The following is a 24984-nucleotide window of genomic DNA, read 5'->3' as shown; positions in this document are numbered from 1 at the left end:
AGAGAGGACATTATTAGTTGTCATTTTCTCTTAGCTGCCCGGAAACAAAAATTTTCTGGTATGATGATAGATTAGCTTTGGAAGCTATCAGGAGAGTTGCAGGAGGAATGAGATCTTTGGAGTGACAAAATGTGTGTATGTCTTCATGGGGGTAGCTGAGGAATTATAATGGTTAGGAGAAAGTAAGGGTAGTGTTTTTAAACAGAAAAATGGTTAGCACATTTACTTCAGATCAGCAATGACGTACTGAATACCAACTCTATATTTGCTAATCACCACCACTCAGACATCAATTATCAACTCCAATTTCTGGTTTAGCACCAGGCTTCCTGTCTTTACAAGATCCAGTCATGCATGTTGGCGGCTTCTGGTGTGTTTGACTTTTGAAGCATATGTTAAAAGTCTATTGTTTGTAACATGCACATAACTTGAGTTAGGGTTGTCTGAAGAGTGTGTCTAAGCCAGTGAAAATATTTTTAGTTAACAAAGACTAGCCTTATTGAAAGGGCCAGTGACAGAGTGAGAAATATTGGATTCAAGTCTTTCATTTACAGCCCAAGCAGTATAACTTGAGTCAAGTCATTTACTCACTCTGTAGCATAGTTTTTAATATGTTGTATGAAGAGGGCTGAACTTACTGCTTTCTTTGATTTAGAAAGCATTTCAGATCTTATAATGTCCAAAGCTATTAAGATTAAATAAGCTTCTGTTTCACACAGTGGACTTGGGGGAGATACATGTAAGAAGTGGACCTGAAACTGCACTTTCAAAGTGGCATGATGTGGCCACTTTTTTCTTTTCTTTTTTTTTTTAAGTTCTGAGCAAAACTCTTCTATATGTTGGGTATCAGTGTGTTAAGAACATATTATTTGATACATCAAAGTAATGTGTGCATGTGTGTTCACAGTGGTTACACCTAAGTTGGTTTTCTGAATGGTACATATTCAAACAGAATGTGTTCTTTATTTTACAGTCTAAATTATGTGACTCCCCAGTTGGGTTTTTTTTTTATATAATTTCTCATGAAAATGTGGCTTGTCAGCATCTCCACTTGATTTTCATGCATTCTTATTTGAGATTACACATAATTAACACCATAGTATCAAAGTGAAGTGTTTTCTTTCCCGTACTAGAATTTAGGAAATGGTAACACCTTGGGTAAATGGTGGGTATTGATTCTGTCATCTTCTAGCAGCGTAACTTTGAACACATTTTTCATGTTGTTAGCCTCAATTTGGTATCAACAAGCATAATTACCACATATAAAATAAAAAGATTGTGGAAGTTTAACATAGGACTCATGAAGCAGTAACTGTTATTTATCCTTCTACCTATCATCCAAACACCTATGAAGTACCCACTGTGATTGGCTGGTTTACATATTGTTGAGATCATAAACAAGTTTCTTACTTCATAGCATCAATTAAATATTAGCAGATCACGCACTTGCTGTCCACTTGAAGTTTTGCTTTAGGATTTTTGTGGATCAAGTATCAGACGTTTATCTAGTATTTAATCTCTAGGTAAGAATCTAGAATACTTATAGCAATGTTACCACAGCTTTTCATTTGAGTCTTATGAATATCTTTTTTTTTCTGGTTTAACACTTTACATGTAGAGCCCCTCCAAGGAAATGTTTCTTATCTAGAAGGATTACTTTTAACACTTTACATGTAGAGCCCCTCCAAGGAAATGTTTCTTATCTAGAAGGATTAACCTGGCCCAAAAGCCACCTCATTGTTTCTACAGGAAACAGTGGCAATAGGAACTTTTAAGATTTTTTTAGGATGAGTTTTGGCATTCCAAGAGCATGAATCTCTGCTGTGTCTCCTACAGGATGAGGTATGTGTGGCCGCCTCATCGCTCAAGGTCATTATACAGATAATCATTTCATCAAATGCATCAGACCCTCACACACAGATAAGCCCTAGGTCCACCATTAGTTATTACAGACAGAAAGTTCTGTTTTCTCACAGCAACACTTACCCTGCACAATTCGTATCCCCTTACCAGTCCTAAATTAGCACTCAACATCTCTGTGCAGCACAACCTTCAGCTACCATTTGTTGTCTTCTGCTTCCTTACCACCACTGTGCCTTAAGCCCTTACATGCCAGGGAAAGGCAGCTTTTTCTCAGGTGCTTCCACTTGTGGCTATTGGCTACACACTTGACAGCTATGAATGTGTATGCTCGTGCAGAAAAGCTTCAATGGCATCGAAATTAGTGTGCTGGTCCACAAATACTTCCTAATTACAAGCTGGTTTCCCCTCCTCACCTAGAGCATTCCACAACCCCTAGCAACTCTGCATGCTCACCGAGGGCCAACTCAATGAGTGAATATAACATGTATTAAATGTATAGGGAACTGACATCTGCTATGTGTTCCCTTTCTTGACACTATTCCATTGCAGTCCTCCTCTCCATTCATGTTTTTAAAAGGAAACAAAATTGAATAATGTTTTACAAGTAGGGATTCATATTTCGTTAAAGTTCCACTTTCAACTCACATTAGTTCCTGTCTGACTCCTTGCTCTGACATCTCACAGCCTCCCCTATTGGTAACTGCGCATCTCTGACTAACAAAGCCAACCTGGACCATGCCTGAGATGGTAGCAACTGTGGAACCTGTCTATACAGAGAAATCAACTCTTCAATGACCTCTTCCATGCTTTTCTCCAGGAGGAAATTCACACTATGCTCCCAGTTGTCTGTGTTGTCATTTATGAATATCTTTTTTTAAAGGTTTATTTTATTTTTATTGGAAAGGCAGATATACAGAGAGGAGAGACAGAGAGGAAGATCTTCCGTCTGATGATCCATTCCCCAAGTGAGCGCAATGGCCAATGCTATGCCGATTCGAAGGCAGGAGCCTCTTCCAGGTCTCCCACACGGGTGCAGGGTCCCAAAGCTTTGGGCCATCCTCTACTGCTTTCCCGGGCCACAGGCAGGGAGCTGGATGGGAAGCGGGGCTGCGGGGTTTAGAACTGGCGCCCATATGGGATCCCGGGCATGCAAGGTGAGGACCTTAACCACTGCGCCACTGTGCTGGGCCCATGAATATCTTTTGTACTAGCAAGGTGCTTTGTCGTCTTTGAAAATATTCCACAAGTTATGCTTTCTAAACTTTGTTTTTTCTCTCAAGTGTGTCACTTCACTCAGTGTGAAAGTCAAATTTTTTGTAGACTGTCATGTTTGCTACGCATCCTATGTCCAGAGAATACAAATTATCCCCTACTGTCTTTCAAGAACTTGCTTTCTTCGAATAACTATTGGTCTAGTCTATATTATTATTATAACAACAGTAATTTCTAATTCTATTGAAGTGAATGAGCTCTCTGCATTTTCATTATAACTTCTTTCAAACAATGATTGTCAATTGAGCTGTTTAAAAAAATGCCCTGTTCAATCTTTGCATTGAAGAGATTCATTCTGGCAGCTCTTTCTTTTTCTTTGTCTTATTTTCCCCTTTCTCTTTCCTTGAAAGCTCTATGAAATTGTCTTCAAGTGAAATGAATATAAAATAGGAAATTGGCCATTTAGGGTACATTTCCTACTGCAGGTGTAAAACAGTTTTTACTGAGAATAACAACATAAAAAAGAACAATTCTGATCTTGTCATGTACTGCTTAGGGGTAAACCTCTTGTTTTTCTGTCTTTGTTAAAGTATATGATAATAAAGGCTTAATAACTACAGAGAACATCCTTCATTCTGGAAGACACTGTTTGTATCAGGAACTTTGTTTTCTCAAAAAAAAAAAAAATGCAGATTGTACTCATCCGAGGAGGGAGGGCGATAGAAAGAATAAGTACAATATCAAATCGATCCGTGCCATCTAAGATTCCTTTTACAATAGCATGCTTTATGTTTCCTTCTTAGAATAAAATTTATGAACCAGTGATCATTCCATATTCTATATCATGGGACTTTACTTTTGAGATTCGTAAGTGACAATGGAGAAAATATTCCACTAGGAGAATTTTTTAAGGTAATCAGAACCAAAAGGCAATTATAAGCATCAGGACATTGATCAGTGACAAAAATATATTATGTTTATCTACAATGAGAGTTTAAGTAATCTGGAGAAAAAACTGCTATACTTCACATTTATAAATCATGATCTTTAGTGTAAAGAGTGATAATACATCTTACGCACATTTTGATTTATTCACAGAGATCTCCATGAAGAGGATAAATGCAAAAATCAAGTTATTCTGACTTAGACTGATAGCCAAATTTATCACTTACATATAGGATAGCAGTTACTTAATTAAATTTAGAGCATCTTCTAGACATTTAGTGTTTTGCCTCAATTTTGTAAAGTTAGATCATCCTATTTTTGTTTCAGGAGAGTGTGTTTTAACATGTCTAAAGACGTTTTAATGGCACGTTCTTGATGGGTAGAGAGGCTAGGAAACGTAACACTTTTTTGTGTCAGATTTTTCTTGCTAAGGTTTTTTTATTGACTTTTGTCTCAGGGAGAGAGTCTTGTGTGGAAACCATGTAAAGCCAGTAAATGAGTTGAACCTACCAGGATTTCTCACATTCTCAGGAGACGCATTACACACTGAGTCCTGAGGAAGCTACTTGGTGGATGTGTGACTGATGACATTGGCATAAGAAACAAGCTGTTCAGTCTCTTTTTTAATTAATTATTTTTATTTCTGATGATTTTTACGTAGGTAATTAGGGCACAAAAGGTCAAGGGCTATAGGGAAGTGGGTAACATCACCATTTCTACTTTCTCTTTTTCCTTCCTGTTTTTGGGGGAAAGAGAGAGATAAGAGAAACCACACCCAGCCTCCAAACCACCCTATGTCCTCAATGTTGGGCATATTCTGAGGATTCTGCTCAAGTGGTTTAGATAATTCAGCAGTTCTGAATTACTGCTGATCTTGCCACTCCAAGCACAGTGAAATCTCTCCAGAATCCACTGGTTGACATAGTCTGCCTTACAATCTCTGTTTGCCCAGATATTCACTGTCAACACATGGCTGGGTTAATTGTTTGATTTAGTTGTCCTCCATCCTCTTTTGTGGTACCAGGTATCCTCTGCAGACTCCTACGTACTGCTATGTCCTCTGTGTGCAGCGTGACATACTGTCCACTGCTCCATCTAAACCCCTGAGGCAGCCCGGCTCTGATACATGCATTCCACAGTCAGACCATGGAACCTATAATTCTCTCCAATGTTGAGGTTCTGAGTCCAGCAATTCAGTTGGAGGAATTCCCAAAGAAACTTCATCTGAGGTGATCCCAGACCTGATTCTTGTGTGCGCATGCCAATACAGGGTCCAGCACAGTCCGTCGCCCCAGTCAGCTTATGCATATGTTGGTGGTTGTAATTGCTGGGTCAGTTATACTTTCAGCCCTGTTTTCTACAAAAACCAATGGGTGTTGCAGCTGAGCCAGATCCTGCCCATCACATACTCAGCCTTCACGTACACCAGTGGGCACTGCAGCCTAGTCAGAGTGACTCACAGTAACCCTCTCCAGATCTGCCCCTGCACTGTTTACCGTGTTTGCCAGTGTGTTCAGCTGACTGGTCCAGTCTGTCCCACATCCCATGCAGCTTTTGTACATGTCAGTGGACATTGAAGCCTAGTTCAACCCAACCAGCCCCATTATTCAGCCCACACACATGTCAGCAGGTGCCACTCTCAGTCTAACCATGCCTGCCCCTTCCTGGTTATCATGCTTACCAGTGGGAGTGGCAACCCAAGAGGGAGGTGCTTACTGTTTCCTTACTGGGCTCACTCTCATTCCCAGATCCTGCACTTTCTGGGTGGTTCTGCAGTTTCACTTGACAGAATTTGCCCCCCGTGCCAGCATCTGCCAGGTCATGTTGCTGTAAAGCCCAACCTATCAACTCACACCCACTCTGGCTTATGCGTGCACCACTAGGAAAAGTCAACCCAGCCTGGCTTTACCCTGATCCAGCTCACATGAAGCCAACATGTGTTGTAGCCCTGCCTGGCTTCATCTACCCCCATCCCAACTCTCATGCTCACCAGTGAGAGTGGTAGTCCAAAAGGGGAGCCCCACACAGCCCCCCTGCTGGGTTCACCTCCTCCCCCATGGGTCTCACGTGTGCTGGTTAGGTGCTACAGCCCAGTCTGGCATGGCCCTCCTCACCTTGGCATTTGCTAGTGGGTGCCTGACCCACCCCTAATTCCAGCTCATGCTGGTGGGAACTACAACTAAGCCAGCCCCTAGTTCTGGCTCTCATGTGAACTCTGGTATGTGCTGTGACCTAACCTGGCCCTTCCTACACCCCATTCTGGTGCTCAGATTTGCAAGCAGGTAATGTGAACTGGCTCAGCCTCATTCGCCCCTGACCTGCACCAAATGTACACTGGTGGGTACCACTTCCCGGTCTGGTCTGGGCCGCTCCCTAACATAGTTCTTGCACTCATATGTAGGGACAGTTTCCCAACCGAGGGGTTCCCCAAAGTCCTCTATGAGAACCTCTCCCAATGCCAGATCTCACATCCATCAGTGGGTCCATTGGCCAATCTTACTTAGTCTACCTCCTGTCCTATTAGGAACAGTGGACTTTCCTGACTGCCTTCTACCCTTCTGGTTTTATATCCTTCATCAAAGCAGTGGTAGTGAGTGTGCAGTGAGTTGGCCCTTGTCTTAGTTTACCTTGTCATGAATGCTTTTCACAGCTCTGTTCTATTTTGTGTTCAACCAAATATGTTCAGGAGATTTGGGTGGATGGATGGATAGTGTTTTACCCATTTTAAATTGAAGAAAAATGAAGACTTTGTGGAGCTCTTTTTTCATAGGAGATGGGTCTTCTCAAATCTCTACCATTTATGTGTATTTCACCCTCTACCTGGATTTTCTCTTCTCCATTGTTTTAACTAAATCATTTACTATCCGTACACAGTATTGCATTCACCTTATTTTGGGTGTTCTGAAATCCAAGAAGACTTCTGTAATCACACCTGTCATCCCGTGTCCTATGGGTGCATTTATAACTCTATAGGCATGGTTGAAAACTCTAGAAAGGCATGAACTATGGCTTTCACCTCTTTGATCATTCAAATAAAATAGGAATTTAATTAGCTAGCATGTGGAGAATGGATAACTATTCTGGGATGCTATTTCCATAATATATTATTTACTAGGTTTCAAATCCACTGATGATTGATTAAAGTACATTTGGAATCATGTGCACTTTTATATAGAATTGTGAAGTTTTATCTCTGATAAAAGAAATTAACTGATTAAAGAAATTTAAAAATTTAATTAAATAAGCATTAAGAATTGCAGTCTTCCACAAGACCATGTATAACAGTGGGACTCTTCACACTGCATATAAAAAAAATGAAATAAAAAATAAAACACCAGATAATCATGCCTCCCAATTGTGCAAAATGAAACACAGCTGTCATAATCATAATACAAATATACATTTTTTTCATTTTTTCAACTTTTACATTTCTGTATAATTTTCACACCTTCAAAACTCATTAAAGTGTTAACACTCCAGCTTTATAAATGAGGAATACATGTGAGGATAGAGCAGTAAATCACTGTACGATTTTGCAATAGAACATAAATTTAAATTTGATCAGATGACTGTTTTTATGACCTTTCAAATAACTTTATACAATAATACTGAAGTTATAAGTATGTGTATTTTAACAACAATCAAATATTTTAAAACAGATTCCCACTACAAAAAGGCATTGCAGAGTCAGATCTCTGGGAACCAGGACATTTTACCCAATTTGGATTCCGACGTTAGGCTATTTCTGTGTGATTTCCCAGCTTAGATGTTATCAGGACTGTGACTCTGCAATGGCAGTTCCATGGTACTCCTTCCTCGGTTCACCTTCGCTTTTCTTTTACATGGCCTCTCACTGCTGACTGCTAACATTATTAGCCAGTCATTTTTATAAAATCAGGAGAAGGTGAGGCAGTTTAGAAATTTTGGGAGTGGGACTTACAAGCAATGAGAAATGTATGGAAGCTTAGTGTAAGTACAAAAGCAGAGCAAAAAGACTGTGGAAAAATGGAATACAAAGTTAGTCTACTTGAGTGAAAACAAAATTTTGAAATCCATGTTCAGGTGTTTTTATAATACATACTTTCATAAACTTTTTGAAGATACTTGGTTTGTGCAGATTTCAAATTAATTTGCACCAACAAAATTACTTTTGAAGTTATTTTCAGTGAACTTTTTGAAGTACTCTTGCATACACTTTAATTGTGAAGCTTTTATTTTTATTGAGTATTTTGACCCTTAGAACATCAGGATACCTAATTACAGGAAAGAAGGAAAAGGCAGAATGTGACTGTAATGGAAAGGGAGGCCCAGAGAGCGATGATGACAGAAGATAATAGACATTAGTAAAGGCCTGTGAGAAACATTTTCCCTGGGTGATTGCCAACTGGCTTTGATTGAATAGATTATAAACAGACTTTGCAGGAATGTTTCCAAGTGTACAGACTGCATTATGGAAATTGGAAACTTCCTGACAAAGTGGATGAGGCCCAAATTGTCAGCTTTCAAGATGACATTTTTGGTTAATTTTGTAGTTTTCCACTGGTTAATGTAAGGCAAAATGTAGATTACAGTGTATTCTGTTCAGGAGGCTGTTGTCTAAGCATTTAAAATAGGACATACTATCTCTCTGGAGAATGAAAGAGTAGCATTTAATGGTAAAGTTCTGAGAAATTGTATTTTACCATACAGTTTACAATTTTGTTAATCACAGAATATTTTGTACTATTGATACAATAACAGATTCCAGCAGAGCGAGCGTGAGCAAATGCCCTTTAGAATTTGGGACAAATAAGATTATATATTGAATTTAATCATGTTAACCCCAGTTCTTGAAGAATGAATGTATGCAATTCCTTAGAGATGAACCCTGTATGCACTTTGGCAAATAGATGCCTTTGTATTGGATAAAATTAAAAATCTTTAAGGACTAGATGTGTGCTTCACTTCTTTAAATAAAAGCAAATTAAATTACTGCACATGTTCGCTGTAATTCAGACTTTGTGGCTTAAATAGTTTTTGGCTAATGATAACTGATCAGAGAACTCTGTGATCTTGGGGAAAGCTTATATAAAGAAACAACTTTGGTAGTAAAGAAGCATTATGGAGATACTTGTGTCAAACTCATTTTAGGGATTGAGTGTATTGAAAAGCCAAGAAATGCTAAATGATTAGCCCAAGATTAGAAGGCTAAGAATATAGTGCCATTTTCTCAACTTTTTGATTATATCAGATTCTTACCTCATAAGGATTTTTATGGCCTAATTTTTTTTTTGAAAATGTATGAAAATAAAAGAAATAACATCCAGGTCTGGCACAATGGCTCAGTGGCTAAATCTTCACTTGGCATGTGCCAGGATCCCATATGAGTGCTAGCTTGTGTCCTGACTGCTCCATTTCCCAACCAGCTCCCTGCTTGTGACCTGGGAAAGCAGTAGAGGATGGCCCAAAGCCCTGGGCCCCCGTGCCCATGTGGGAGACCCGGAAGAAGCTCTTGGCTCCTCGCTACGGATCAGCTCAGCACTGGCTGTTGTAGCCAGTTAGGGAGTCAGTAAGTGGGTGGAAGACCTTCTTCTCTGTTTCTCTTTCTCTCTTTAAATCAGATCTGCTATTCCAATAAAAATAAATAAGTATTAAAAAAAACACATCCAAAGGAGATCCTTGAATTTGAGCCACACCTTGTACATAGTACATTGCCTTGTGTACATTGAGAAATCAAAACATTTTTTTATTAGAGCACCAGTTAGTTTTTGTAGAAAAGTAACAATCTTTAAAATTGCTAAAACTACCATGAGCATTTACTGTGTATGATACTCCTTGAAGTATTTCCTTTGTGATTATTTAAGATTTAAGTCACTAAAGACTAAAAGACATTTATTGCCTATCAGAATTAGGCAAACCGCTTTCTATGAACTTTTAAGCCAGGTATTGTCTGGTTATGTGGCTTCCCCATCAAAGTAGAACTTTATCCAGGTTGTGGTAGGACTTTATTCTTGTGTCCAGATTTTGTGTTGAGGAACCATTTGTGATTTGCTTGTCCTGTAGGAAGGCTGCCTTTTGTTTGTGAGTTTCTGTTTTGTGTCATTAAATTATCCTCATGTTTATTTTGTAATAAATATGAATTTATGTGATTCTGATTCAGCATGGCATGCTATACAATGAGGTTTCACCCACTGAACTTTGGAGATGTCTGAGGACACGCATGATCCACAGTCCCTCTCATGATGGGTGAAATGCAGGGAGCCTACCCTGTGCATTTTTTTTCTAATTGTAGAGTAAAATGTTTCACAATGTCTTATTTCACTTTTCTATTCATCACACATCTAGTAAGTGTAGAAATACAGCTTATGGCTCATGTTGGTGCTTTTTTTTTCTCAGTGAACATTCTGTAATTTTTGATTTTTAAGTTTTTTTGACACTTCCATTTGCCAAATTTTCAGAGACATAGTAAACAAACAATTTTGTAAGAATTGAAGAAATCATCAAATATAACTGAGACCTTTGGAATGTATTTTGATGGCTTTGTGTAAGGATAAATCCATACATGTTGAAGGTATATTTATCTCAAAGATCCTAGATCATGGTGCAAATATTTAGTTACTCAAAAATTCTAAACCTATGACAGACACTAAACTACAAGCGATATACCAGGAATACAAAACCCACGGTCTTCTGCAAAACCTTACGAGCTTTTAGTGTTTATGTATGGGATGTAAGTTAGGATTTTATGCTGTTTTGATTGATGTATATCAAAAGAGTATGAATGGGCCCAGCACAGTAGCTTAGTGGCTAAAGTCCTCGCCCTGAATGTGTCGAGATCCCATATGGGCGCCAGTTCTAATCTTGGCAGCCCCACTTGCCATCCAGCTCCCTGCCTGTGTTCTGGGAAAGCAGTAGAGGATGGCTCAAAGCTTTAGGATCCTACAGCCAGGTGGGAGACCCTGAACATGTTCCTGGCTCCTGGCTTCAGATTGGCTCAGTTCCGGCTGAGGACTGAGTCATCAGATGGAAGATCTTCCTCTCTGTCTCTCCTCCTCTCTGTATATCTGACTTTGCAAAAAAAAAATTGTTAAGAAGAAAAGTGTGTGGACTATGGTTTTGAGCCTTTATGTGTGTTCAGGATGTTTTTGGAAGTCATTATATAACCATTCTTATAACTGCATTAGTTATACTTGGAAAATTTCAAGGTTCAACAGAAGGAAAAATGCATGTTGCGCCTACCATTTAGGAGGTAACTAAATATGTATTTGCAAAAAAAAAAAAACCATGCCTTTAACTTAAAAAATAAGCTATTTGGAATATAATATATCCAAAACATGATATGGGTGTCTCTTATGGTTCAACAGGTTTACTAGGAGGTAAAAAGACTAGTGAGAATATACTCAGACTTAAGCATTTCTATTTCATCAACACATACATATGCCAATTAAAAATAAAAATTCAGAAATGAAAGAACTGATTGACAAAGTCAATAAAACAGAAAACGCATATGTGGTGTTCACAAAGTGCTCTCACACCTGTTCTGTGATCCTTATAACAGCTTGGTAAAGCATGTGTGACAGGTCTTTTCGTCTTTCCTGTTTTACCACTGTGGCTTGCCTAAGGTTACACAGCTATTTATAGCAGAGCTACAAATAGAATGAACTCTTCTGATGCCATATCGCTCTACTCCTGGCTTTCTGTTTTCTAAGAACCCACCCTGACAACTTCAGCAGTGATAATCTCAGTATGGCTGCTGCTGAAATCACAAATCCCTCCTAACCAAAGGCTAGTTTCAGACCAGATCTCTTCCTGGTCATCTGTTGCATGGTCAGCATGATTCTAGAAAGGGCTTCCTTTCTGTCTGTCCGTCCATCTGCTCATCCAATCCATAACCTATGGTGTCTGTTCCCTCAATAATACATGGCTGTATACTCTGCTTCCTCCCTCACCTACACTCAAGCAGTGCGTTTCTGACCGTGGAAATGTTGCTGGGCAGATTGACAGTCGCTCTGGCCATTACCCATGTGTAACAAATTGCATGGTAATCTCCATAGTACCATCATGCATATGCTGAATGTTTCAGGCATTGTAACTTGGGAGACTTTCCAATCTTTCATGAATAACTATTAATCTGTCCCTTTTACATTCAATGTTCCACATCTGCTTCAAATTGTTCAGTGCTATTCCAGGAGTGCATTAAAGCTCCAATCCAGGTAGTATTAAGAGGATAAATGAGCCACACGGAAGAGACACTGTATTTTTCTTGAAGCAATTCTTTCTGCTTTTTTACAAAGTTAGGTACCAAGCAATTTATAATTAAAATTTTTGGAGGATAGACTGTCATTTTAAGCCATCCTTGTCTATCGGTTTAAAAATGCAGTTTTAGCTCTGCGTTTCTGGCACCCATGAATGTTTTCCTCTGCAGAAATAGATTCCAAGTAACATTTTCACCAGTAAATCTGAAGTTTTAATTTATTACGATTCACGGTGGATTCTTATTGTAGAAAAATGTGTTATAATTAGAACCTAAAGTTATTTAGGAATAATTAAGTTCTGGAGTATATACTTATATTTGTGATGTTCAGAAATTTCAGAGAAAATCTAATTTTTGGTTTGATAACATGTATCTGTAAAAGGCAGTTTGCTTTTTGGGAAAACAGACATTATTATTTTATAAACTGTATGATCATTTGTTTTATGTCCTAATTTAGTGAGCGTTACAGACAGGATGCGTCTTCTCTATTATATACAGCTCCTAGCCCATTTCCTAAGATGATTTCTAAAAGTATTTTTATAAGAATAACCCAACCTGTACTGTTAGTTTCACAATTGTTTTATCACATAATACAGAGAAGCCCTGTTGAATAAATGCATATAAAGATAGCTCTGTGTAGTATATCAGATGACACAAGGGTATGAAGGAGAATGTTTTCAAGTTCACCTTGAAGATGTTAAGAGACTCCCAGAACAAATATCAGAAAGGAGGGTAACTAAAAAATGATTCCCTATCACTGGCATTTGTAATAAAGATGCAAGGCTTGACAGGTTGATTATCTGAACCAGAATAAAATACCCGTACAGGAATGTAAAAAAAAAAAAAAAATCCAGTCAGATGTTGCTCATCAGGGCTAGTCAAAACCTCATAGAAACATCATCACAAATGTGTTCAAAGCCAAAAGCTTTGCATATGGTTTATTTCATAGAGTCCACTGTGCCATCCGTGTGTCAGGGATTGACAGTTGCTCCACCCATTAGGTAATAACAGTATACATCCCATACTCCTCCACCAATGACCCAGACGTTCCTCCTACGCACTACATTGTTTTGAACCTTCTAAATTGTAGTTATTTCCCTAGTAAGTAGAAATCGTTGAATGTAGCACATAGTATCTCGAGGAATTAGTTGGGAATTCTAACTTAATTCACCATTGAGACACTGAATGATATCTCAGCCTTATGTCAGCAAAGAGATGCCTGTGATCATTAGGGAGTTGTAACTTGCCAGTATTCAGTTTTCAGCTCTCTGTTCCAGCTTGCTGTTAGTTCAGACGCCAGTTCAGACTCCTAGAGAACATTAGGTGATGGCTCAAGTATCTGGGTTCCTAATAGGATGAGTTTCCAGCTTTTTGCTTCAGCCTGGCACAGTGCTGGCCGTTATGGACGTTTTCAGGGGTGACCCAGCATATGGGACCATTCTCTTTTTCTCTCTCTCTGATTCTTTCTGCTTATCAAATGTACAAATAAAACCAACTGCTTTTGCTTGTTTTTTTGTGGCGTAGTAAGTTATTGCCCAGGAATTAATACAAAGTACAAATAATTTGGAAGATTCTAAGCAACAATCCTGTATAAAGAACATTGTGGGCTTATCACTTACAGTAAAACAGTTTTTAATTCTGCAATTCTATTTTTTATGATTCAGGGTAGAAATTTATCATCAGGAGAAGTTGGATTTTTCCCAAGCGATGCCGTGAAACCCTCCCCATGTGTAAGTAGTAAATATTTTATATCTACCTTATTTTTTTGATACTGCAATTAGTTATGCAAGCAGATATAGAAGATACTGGCAAGTCATTAATATTTATATTTTCTAGACATGTCATATTATTTCCAGCATCGTAATTAATTTGTGTGAGAAAATATCTTTAAAAGTATATTTATAAAAGAGGCAGATCAGAGGAATTCATGAAATTAATCCCCATGAAGGGTTTTAGAATAATTAAACTCCACCTACAGATTAGATCCATTGCATAATGTTTCTTGCTCCCACTGAGGTGAGAATGGTAGGACCTATAATATTCCCAGTCATTTGAACTGTAGCAGTATAGATACTACACTTCAGAATGTGTGTGAAAGGTTGATAGACAATGAGAAACTCCAGAACTGTTTAGTTCAGTCTCTAGATATCTTTTCTGTGTGTAGTGTCTCAACATTGTTTATCTAATGCTGTTATACAATTTATTAAAAACATAAAATACAGATAACAGGAGAATGGAGGAATATTTAATACTACAGATGAATGTATCATTAAATAGTCTCTCTGAAACTTTGTGATTTTCATACAATTCTATTTGAGGTAACAGGATTTCAGATCTCAATTTTGCATTTAATGTAGATTTTTCTACACCCTTTTAAAAAATTATTGATTCCAAAATAAGTGAAATTATATTATTAACAGGCTGGAAATGACTGCTATGACAAAAAAAAAAAAAAACTCAAACAGAAAATGAACAACCAACAAAAGATAACTCAAAAATCTCCATAAGCTACCTTGCATATGCCTAGAATTTGAAAATGCACATTACTGTTAGGATTATAAATATGGTTGTTTTTAGAATTTCAGGTTAATAACTATTGTAGTGTTACAGCTTGCTTAGTGAAATTATAGTTTGATTGGTGTTGTAGTGCAAGTGAAGGAAGGTAGAAAAGGAAAGATTTTGCATGGTGGAGAGTATATTGAGGGAGTTAGGAAAATAGTGTTGTTTTACTCTGGGGTATGCTGTTTGTCATGAATCCCTGAATAGTGTGAGTGTTCCATTCTGAGCTGAAAAGGTTTTTTTTTCCTCTTTTGTTTATTTATTTGAAAGGCACAGTTATAGAAATGTGTAGAGAGCAGTTTTCCATCTGCTGGGTCACTCCCCAAATGGCCTGAACATTTCCAGGCTATGCCAGGCTGAAGGCAGGAGTTAAGAGCCTGGAGCTAGGAGCTGAGGGCCTTTTCCAGGTCTCTCATATGGGTTGAGGGGACCAGAAACGTGAGCCATCCTCCACTACTTTCATAGGCACACCAAGTAGGGAACTAGATCAGAAGTGGAGCAGCCAGAATTGGAACTGATACCCACATGAATGCTGTCATCACAAGTGTTGACCTGATCTGTCATGCCACAATCCTGGTCCAGAAAAGCTGTTCTGTTGCATATACTGTGCTTGTTTTCTCCAAGATTCTTAAGTATAAAGGTAGGAATCTAGAACTGTGTACTCTGAAGGCCAGAGATGAGAATATTTGGGCAATATGGTAATGGGCAACATAGCCTGGAGCTGTACCACCATGTAAACTTTCTCGTCTGTGAATCTAGGAACCTTCAGTGGGTAAATATGGGGGTAGGGTGGATTTGTGGTGGGGAAATCTTGCAAAAGTAGGTATATGTATCTTGGTCTTAGCTTTGGCTTGTATGGAAGAAGGACAATATTTCCTAAAAATACCAATCCTTAAATCCAGACACTAGGACTGGAATTCATACAGGCTATGTGGCCCAAGTAATTTTAAGCTGAAAATGGGATTTAAAATAATTCCATATTGACTGTTTTCACATTGAACACATATGTTTTCTGTATACCAGAGCCTTTCTCCACTTAGTCCTCACAGGATTTTTATGGAAAAAGTCCCAGGAAATTAACATTCACAGTTTGAACTCATTAATTTTAGGAGAGAACAACCCCCCCTGAGCTAAGTAAGGTCAACAGAAGAATAAAATATGACTGGACCTATAATAACTGATATTAGAATTATCAGATAGCAAACTCAAAGTTTTATATGTAATGTGACTGAAGAAATAGAATAAACTCTAAGAGCAGAATAAGACACTATTCGATTGGGCACAGTTCAATGCCTCCGTTATAGGGATTGAAGTGAAAGTCTTAACTGACATATTTCATGGCATGTCAGATACAATTGGGTAGAAAAGTTGGAAGAAAAGTTCCATGGAATTCTCCACAGAACAGTTCAACAAGATGAGGAAAGGAAAGAGATAATGCAGGATGAATTGGTTAAATTTGAATGTATCTGTTGGAAGGAGAAAATAGAGGTAATTGAGAAGTAATATTTGGATAAATAAGGCTAGGGATGTTCTATAATCTAAGGTAAGACCAATCTTGAGAATCAAGAAGTGCACATGAAAGTCAATAAAATCAATAAAAAATTTAGACACATTGTAGTGAAACTAACTAGAAAATTTGTTGAATTTTAATAAGTTAAATCTGTGAAAAAAGATCAATAAGGTTATAAACAAAACAGTGACAGAAGCAATTAAAATTTATCACTTCTGATCATTGTTAAGTAGCTTCTATTGGACCAGTCTTCCCACAGATAACTGCTGTATACTTTAGGCACAAAAACAAAAAACTATCTGAATAAACTGATGAACAGAATTGACATTTGAGAAGGGGAATGATGTTACATGAGTTTCTTAGTCAACACAACTCTATGGGCAGGTAGCGGATTAAATAGTTTAGGGTAGCTGAATTAAATTAGATAGTGTAGTTCTGATTTGAAGGACCAGAGCAGTTGGAAAGAGAGAGGTGAAAGCTGACAGAGGGAAGAGTCAGAGAACCTCAGAATCTGTGTATAAGCTGCTTAAATATTTGGCTAAGTGATGAACATTCTGAGCTCACACATTGACATAGCTATGTTTAGAATTGTACATTCATGCTATATCTCAAATTAAGCATTTTTATATGTCAGAATTTAAGCAGAAAATGGCATTAATAGAAAATATGACCATATACTCAAAGATGAGATTACCCAGTCTTAAATAAGACAGCAAGAATCCAGGATACTCAGAAGCAAAATAGAGAGGATAAATAATGGATGAAACACAATAAATAGGATTTCACCTGGCTGTGAATGATTGTAGCTGGGAGGGAATTCCTGGATCCTTATGTCTAGAGTATACCTACTTGGAGTGGGTAGCCTCGCAATGCCTGTGCTCCACATCAAAGTTCCTAGGTTCAGTTGTGAACTCCAGCTCTTGACTGCAGCTTGCCACTACTGTAGACCCTGGGAGGCAGTGGTAATGGCTTGAGCAACTGGTTTACTGCCTCTTACAGCAGAGACCTGGACTGAGTTCGTGGTTCAGTGCCCCAGTCCTTGTGGGCATCGGGGAGCAGCAGGGAAAACATTCTTTCTGACTCCATCCCCTTCCTCCCGCTTCTGCCTGTAAAATAAAATTTGACTTGTTGGAAGCCAAAGAAGAATATACTCTCTGGAGAAATAAAGTAAGGCTAACAGCAGGACACTTCAGGACAGAAGTTGTTCTTGAGTGTTTCATGCCACCCTTAAGTGTTTTTGGATCTCCAGCCTTTCACCATCTGAGGGAATTCAAAGCCAGGATTTGTTGAAGATTTTGACCCCCTATGTTTTGCTCTCATTTTCCTTTTTGTGCTCATGGAGAAAGAGACTGGCTTAGGGAGAAGAATACATTATACATTCAAAGAACACAGAGAAGAAGAGGGAAAAAGTACCTTTTGCCCATCAGATCTCAGAAGCCATGTGTATCTTGTCAAAAGGAAGACTGTGGATAATCAATTTCTACTTTTGAAAAGAAAATGATGCAATATACTATTTGCAAGATTAGATATAGTTGATTTCAGTACTGATTGCTGTATATCAAGATTTTATGCAAAGTGATATCAAAAATTTAAACCATAGGTCAAAATATTTAAATATTAGTGACCATAAGAGTACTATCACCAGAAGGGTATGTTTTGATATGATGATTCGTAACCTGAAAGTGCTAAGGAGTGACAGCATCCCATTATGAAAACTGGCATAACATGGCTATAGATGTATTCAGTGTAACTGAATCTTTGAAATACTGTGTTTTTTACTATTATAATTAAGGGTAATGATATTTTTAGTTATTTAACGTAGAAGGCTCAAGATAGGAATGATACATACAAAGATTTGGGTAACTTATGAAAATTCTCTAAACACAAGATCATATATCTCTGTACTCCCAGTCTCAGGAGTTTATGAACTTTATCTCTCTGCATATAGAGTTTAAATACCTGTGTTTTTTTAAATTTTATGAATATTATACTCTCCTTAGCTTTGTTTACATTCACCATCAGCAGCAAGGAAAAGTGTTCTTGCTTAGTTTGCATTGAAAATGCAGTGTTTCCCTTATGCAAAGCTTTTTCAGTCAGTAGATTTCAGAATCAGAGATTACAGCTTGAGTTGTAATGTAAGAACCTATATCCAGGCATGTTGTTTGGTTTGCATGTTTTCCCAGTATCTGGTGAAAGTGAAGTGCTTTTTGGCATTCCTAATAGCATTTTCATTCTAGTTTTCCATGATGGGATTAAATTGCCTTGATAGTAAATATTAGAAGTTTCCCCACTTCGTGTTTTCTTGCTGTCTCTTCCCTTGCAGGTATAGTAGCAATAAAATGAATGAAAGAATGAATTAATGCGAAATGAATTATTTTACACTTATCTGACGTACACTATGATTCACTCTGTATAAAATTGCCAGTGGGTGACTTCAAGACTGTGCTACTTAAGGTTTTATAGAGCTGAGTCAGCTAAACTGAATTAATGATTGATTTCTAAAAGCTTCCTTTAAGTAAATGTAATCTATTTTGCCATTTTATATCCTAGGTGCCCAAACCAGTAGATTATTCTTGCCAGCCCTGGTAAGTATTAAAAATGTTTATGGAGCTACATTGAAATACTGAACCTTTAGCTCAAGGATGCTTTAAATATGGGTGTAGTAAACCATGCTTGGTTTCTATTTGTCTTCCATAAAGGTGTTCTCAGATGCAACAAAACACCATAATGAATTCATACATTGCTGACCTTTCCTTATATTTATCGGAGAAGTGTGTATGTATGTTTGTGAGTGCTCTTGTCTTTAAAAATTTTGCAGTAGCCACAAGAAAGAAGTGTGATATGCTACATAAGCAAATATGTGTGTTGTAGTTTATAAGGTAAATTTCATGAAACAGAAAAAGTAAATATAATCTCATTGTCTGAAATTCAAAACTATGCTCCAAAAGGGTAGTAGATTAGACAAATACAATTAGCAACATACGATGTGGAACAGCATATCTGGATGTCTGAGTTGTAGGTCTGGATAGAACACACTGCTTGAAGGTTGGCAGAATCAACAGCAGAAAACGACCGTTATTTTTTTTTTTTGATGTCTTTAAATCCAATGAATATTTTTAGAATGTATAATTTATCATATCACAGCTCATTTACACTGAGTACTTATTATGTGTTTAGCTTCATGCATTTTACTTAATTTTGCCTTTCCAACATTTGTATAGCAAAGTTTGTTATTTTTTTAAGTTACAGCTGTGCAACTGGTAAGCTATATACAATCTGTACATGCCATTCTGCCTAAAAATGCACAAGATGGGCAACTCTGTCATTTATATATTTACTTCCCTGAATTTTGTGTTTGATTCCTTTGGAATGGCCAATTCTATCTATTTTCTTAATAAGGCATATGCATGCAAATTAGAAATGAGAAAAGTTAGTGTCTTGGAAATATATAGTGCTAGTTTGATTTGCAAGTACAGATGGTTATGTGTTCTAAAATCAAATCATGAAAAATACCAGGTTTTAGTTCCTTGTGAAGGAACCCATTGTCCACATGACGGGATTCTTCTCCCAACCTTTCCCATTGATGCCCAGTGGTCATTTCTGCCTCTTGCAGTCATTATCCTTCCCTAGGAGGTCTATCTGGGCATCAATGCTGAATTTGCTGAAGAGATCCTGGCAAGTTTTTGGTAGAACTGGGAATCTTTGCTGTGTTTTTATCTGGATTAAGACAACCCTAAGGTCTTATTCTCTATAGAATTTTAGTGTGTAATCCTGACAGGAATTAAGTTTACAGACTCGAGCTGATGGCATACACAGTGAAGTTGGAAACCATCCCTAAGAAGCAAACAAACATTAGCGTGTAATGATTGGATTCCTTTTCTTTTGCCTTACTAGTTTGCAATGAAGCATTATAGAGTAATGATTGGAGAGGTAAATACAGCTGCCATAAAGGATGTGGATTTTATGAAATAAACCTACATGGTACATGGGAACCATTCAGTCCATGAGGTTGCTTTTATAATCTTTGTTTACAGTGTGTCAATATATAAAACTTAATTGGAAATACTACCAGTTTGGATAGTGTTATTCATTGGGATAAAAAAATCAAAATGTTCATACAAAGAAATGCGTAAAAGTAGGAAGAAGTAAGAGATTTTGCAGTAAAATTTAAAAATTACTTTTTCCTTTTGAGCAACCTGAGAGTTTATTCAAACCAAGTAGGTACTTTTGTATGAAATATCTTCTCTGAGGCAGCAAAATGATTGAGAAAATGGAACCTTCAATTTTATGATTACTAAACTGTTCAAAAAAATTGTCACATGATGGCATGGTAGTTTTTCAAGTCACTGAGAAGTTGAGTATAACTGACAGTGTTATCTGTTTATAATTTCCACATTTAAAAGTAGAAATTCCCCTCAAGACAAATGATCTCTTATATGGGTTATAAAATAGAACAGCCTAATGACTATCTTTAATAGTCTGTATTTTGGGGGTATCAAAAGGCAGGGATAAATTATAAGACTGATGCTGGGCAACTGGCTGGAAATCTGTGGGGCAGCAGACAGATGCCAAGACCCCTATGTCATCCTCCTAGTAGTCGGGCAACATGCCTTTTCTTACCCTGGCAGGAAGTACTGGGATTAAAAGACCAATTATGGAGAAAAATGAACCACAAGGGGTCAAGCCTTGGAAAGGCCAAATCTAGCAAAGACAGGAGGTGCCAAGCTTTTCAGCAGAGGCTGCTGAGGAGGTGCCAGGCTGAAAACAGAGGGCTGAACTTAAAGCAAGTCTCTGCACCAAGTGATGATGACCCCTTGTTTTTCATCTGGCTTAATTCCAGCACTGTGACATCTAGGCATGGTACATACTCACATTATGGTCCTTCTTTGCATCCAGACAGGAATTTGAAAGATTTTTTTCCCTTCTAAAGCAATCAAGGGGCCTTGAGATAAAACACCTAAAATAGTAATATTTACATTTTACTATGCCGCCTCACCAGCTTTTACCAGATAACCAAGTCTTTCCTGATGGCCCAACCTTTGCACTCACATACCCAGAGATGCCAGTCATAATAAAACACACGCAGACATAGGAAGTAAGCCTTGAGTTACAGAATCAAACATGAAAAGGAAAATTAAAAAGTAAATAAAAAGTGAACTTCCCCTCAGCCACCTTTCTGGCCCAGTGTTTACTGGCTCCTCTCTATCTTGTTTATATCTCTGGTAAATATTTACTGCATGCTTACTGTGGATTGGGCACTATTCTCGTTGCTGTATTAGCTTTTAGCATTTGTGTCTGGACATGTTGAAGGACATTTTTTCTCCTGAAAAACCTGTGATACGACAATTAGACACGAAATCACCTTAGAGCTGCCATTCAATTAACGCTGACAAATGTTTTGTCTTAGCCTCCTTCTCTGCTTGGTTCAATGATCCACCTTTTCTGTGCCATTGTTTCTTACAGGTACGCCGGTGCAATGGAAAGACTGCAGGCAGAGACTGAGCTTGTTAATAGGGTAAATAGTACATACCTTGTGAGGCACAGGACCAAAGAGTCAGGAGAATATGCAATTAGCATTAAGTAAGTAGGACAAATTATTTTACAGAAATATTTTTTGTTTTCATAACTGCGTAGACCATCTGATATGTATAACATTGAAGCTGAAAAACAAAGTTCAAATTATAGCAGATATAATGCATCCAACTAGAAACTTCATCAATACTTGAAAATATCTGTTAGAAAACAATAAGTATTATTGGCTGCTAATTAACATACTAATTTTCCTTTCATAGCTTTTGTATTTTGATGACTTTGTTTCTTGTAAATTCTAAGGTTTTATTTAGTAATTTATAAATGACTAGTATTCTTTCCTTATTTTTCTACATTTTCAAACTGAACTTTCTAAGTAAATTGAGCTTAATGATTAGTCAAAGTTACCTCGTCTTTCAAATATTCATTGTATTTTCAACCAATCCAGTAAATATATTTTGTTAATTAGCTGTCACCATTGTATTGGCATGGGTATATATTTGGTCTCCAGAATTAATTCCTATAATGTTATTGGGGCATGCCCTGTGGTAATTATTGATTTCTACTGATTAAAAACACATTTGTATTCATAAGTTATTCACTGCCCACAGGTACAATAATGAAGCGAAGCACATCAAAATTTTAACAAGAGATGGCTTATTCCATATTGCAGAAAATAGAAAATTTAAAAGTTTGATGGTAAGTAGTATTTCTTTTCAATCTGTGATCTGTATTTTTTTTTTTTAAGATTTGTTTGAAGAGTCACAAGGACAGAGTGAGATGCAGTGAGAGATCTTCCACCTACTGATTTACTCCCCAAGTAGCTATGATGGATGGCCCAGAGTTTGGCCAAAACCATGAAAATGGAACTTCATCTGGGTCGCCCATTTGAATAGTGTGGATCCACATGCTTTCCCCAGGCTGTTACCTGGAAGCTAAGCTGGAAATGGAGCCTATGGGACGCAAATTTGTGCCCATATGGAATGCCAGTGTTATAGGCAGCAGCTTTGCTTGCTGTGTCACTGTGCTGATGCAGATCCCTGTTTCGTTACTGTGAGGATGTCAATTTAAATGCCTAGTTTCTTGGAAACTTTATTGATTGAAAAATTCTTTAAAGAGAATCATGCTACAGATTTACAGCAGAATTCAAAAACTGATTGTAAATTTAAGAATTCCAAGTAAGTTTCATATTGGTAAAATATCTTTCATTGGAGACTCAGTTTGTCAGTTTTAGAAAATATTTCAGAGGTTATGTTCTGTATGACTTTTAAAACAACAACGAAGTCAAATGAACACAAATACAATCAATTTGCACTTATTTGTGTGTTTTAACTCAATTCAAAAAGCTATAGATTTTCAATAAGCTTTTTTTCCTTTTTGCTTTTTTCTTCCTTTCTTCCTTTTGCATGTATCCCCTATTTCAGGCAGAGGAAAGTATTTTAATTGTGACACAAAAAGTGTAATCAGTAAAATGCCTCTCACATTTAAGTCTGATACATAGAAAATGTACTGTGATGTGAAATTAAAAAGCTTTTGCTATTTTATAAATTATCTGCGCTGTGGTTCTTATTACTGTTGGACAATTAAACATTAGCAAGGCAACAATATTACCATACAACAATTGATATTTCATTGAAATTTTGTGTTGAAATTGAAATAGTATAATACCAACTTGCCTCAGATAAACCAGTATCATTTGGGGAACACCAATGATGGTTTTGAATTACAGCTTAGTAATGCTTGTATTTAAGAATATTGAGTATGTCTCATATACACATATGTATGTGTCATCACGTATGCATTGTTAGCAGTAAGGACTTTATTTCCTTAAACACAGTTTCAGTTCTGCTTCTCAAGATTAATAATTTCTTGTGGTAAGGAAGAATTTGGCTATAGGACACAAGGTGCATTTATAGCTCCTGAATACCATAAGTAACTTTGGGAAGTACCGACTTCTCATTGATTGAGCCATCAATCAAGTGATATACATGGCATCTTTCCAGAAAACATCTCAAAGCATTTTGCAGATGTTAACATTAAAGTAATACTATAAGAAAGCCTTGCAAAGTGGACCAGCTTAGATATTTTATCTAAAACTTCAGAACTGCTTCAAGACACAAATCAGTGTTTTAACGCAGTTGAAATATCTCAAGTTGAAAGAAAAATAAGAAAATCTCTATGGATATAAATATCACATTTCCAGTTCAAAAGCTCAGGATGGACAGCAAGGTCATATCCTAGAAATTGTAAACTCTGCCCAATTGGTAGCCATGATCAGGGCATCCTCCCTGCTGGAAGTGGCTTCCATTCTGTTGGAATAAGCAGGCTGTACATACAGAGAACTGGGACTGGGAGGTTCTTTAGAATGCCAACACCTGGAGTCTGGAGGTGAAGTGCATGCACAGATAATGAATGGCACACAGTGGAAATGTGATGAAAGCTTGCACGGAGGCTCTCTCTGCAAGACACACCAGCTTGAGCCCTCACCTGCAATACTCCCCTGGATGGTAATGAGGCTGCCCCACGGTGTTGTCATTAAGATGGCACTTTAAAAAGTGCTGCAGGGCCCAAGATGACTGCCAGTCTTGTGGACTTTGAAAGTAGGAAAAGGCCCTGACAAGCCAAGAGGATGAAAGGAGCAGTTACTGGAAAGAGCCAATTGATTCAGCCTTGTGGCACCTGGACTTAGCTCGAGGAAGTCCTTCGGCAGCCAGGGGGGCTGTGAAAGGCAGTGATGCACATGGATGTTGCAGTGATCAAGATGAGCAGACACAGGTCCTTGAGCTCTTATCTGCATACGTTACTGTTAAAAAAGCAGAAGAGACTCTGATATCAAATAAGTGATGCCACAGGGTAGCAAAAATTTCTACAATGATGTGGAAAATAGAAGTATTTGCCACAGAGTTCAAGTAAGCCACTCTTACTTGGTATGCAAAAAAATCTTGGAAATTCTGTTACAGACACATGCAATGGTTTTTCTCCACATCCAGGACTCTTCGTTTCCCCAGGGAACATTCATCACAGTGGGCTAAGGGGACTGAGAAATAACAGCAAAATAAAAATCACAATGAAACAAGAATAAAAGCATTAGCCAAAGGATAGAATCATGAGAAGAAAAGGCACCGAAAAGACT

The 24984-nt window shown here is 37.6% G+C and overlaps 1 protein-coding gene across 4 annotated transcripts in view; it reads left to right on the top strand.

The window, feature by feature from the left end:
- VAV3 (vav guanine nucleotide exchange factor 3) overlaps positions 1–24984 on the top strand; it is a 349285-nt gene that overhangs the window by 297850 nt on the left and 26451 nt on the right. For all 4 annotated transcript variants that reach the window (XM_040998716.1, XM_040998713.1, XM_040998714.1 and 1 more), the window contains 4 exons: positions 13918–13983; positions 18873–18907; positions 21786–21902; positions 22463–22550. In XM_040998716.1, the coding sequence (XP_040854650.1) occupies positions 13918–13983; positions 18873–18907; positions 21786–21902; positions 22463–22550 (306 nt within the window). The remainder of the gene's footprint in view (positions 1–13917; positions 13984–18872; positions 18908–21785; positions 21903–22462; positions 22551–24984) is intronic.

Source organism: Ochotona curzoniae, unplaced genomic scaffold (genome assembly GCF_017591425.1).
Source record: "Ochotona curzoniae isolate NIBS_2020 unplaced genomic scaffold, NIBS_Ocur_1.0 scaffold_1037, whole genome shotgun sequence".
NCBI lineage: Eukaryota > Metazoa > Chordata > Mammalia > Lagomorpha > Ochotonidae > Ochotona > Ochotona curzoniae.
Note: the sequence above shows the minus strand (reverse complement) of the source record. Positions and strands in the feature narration are given on the sequence as shown.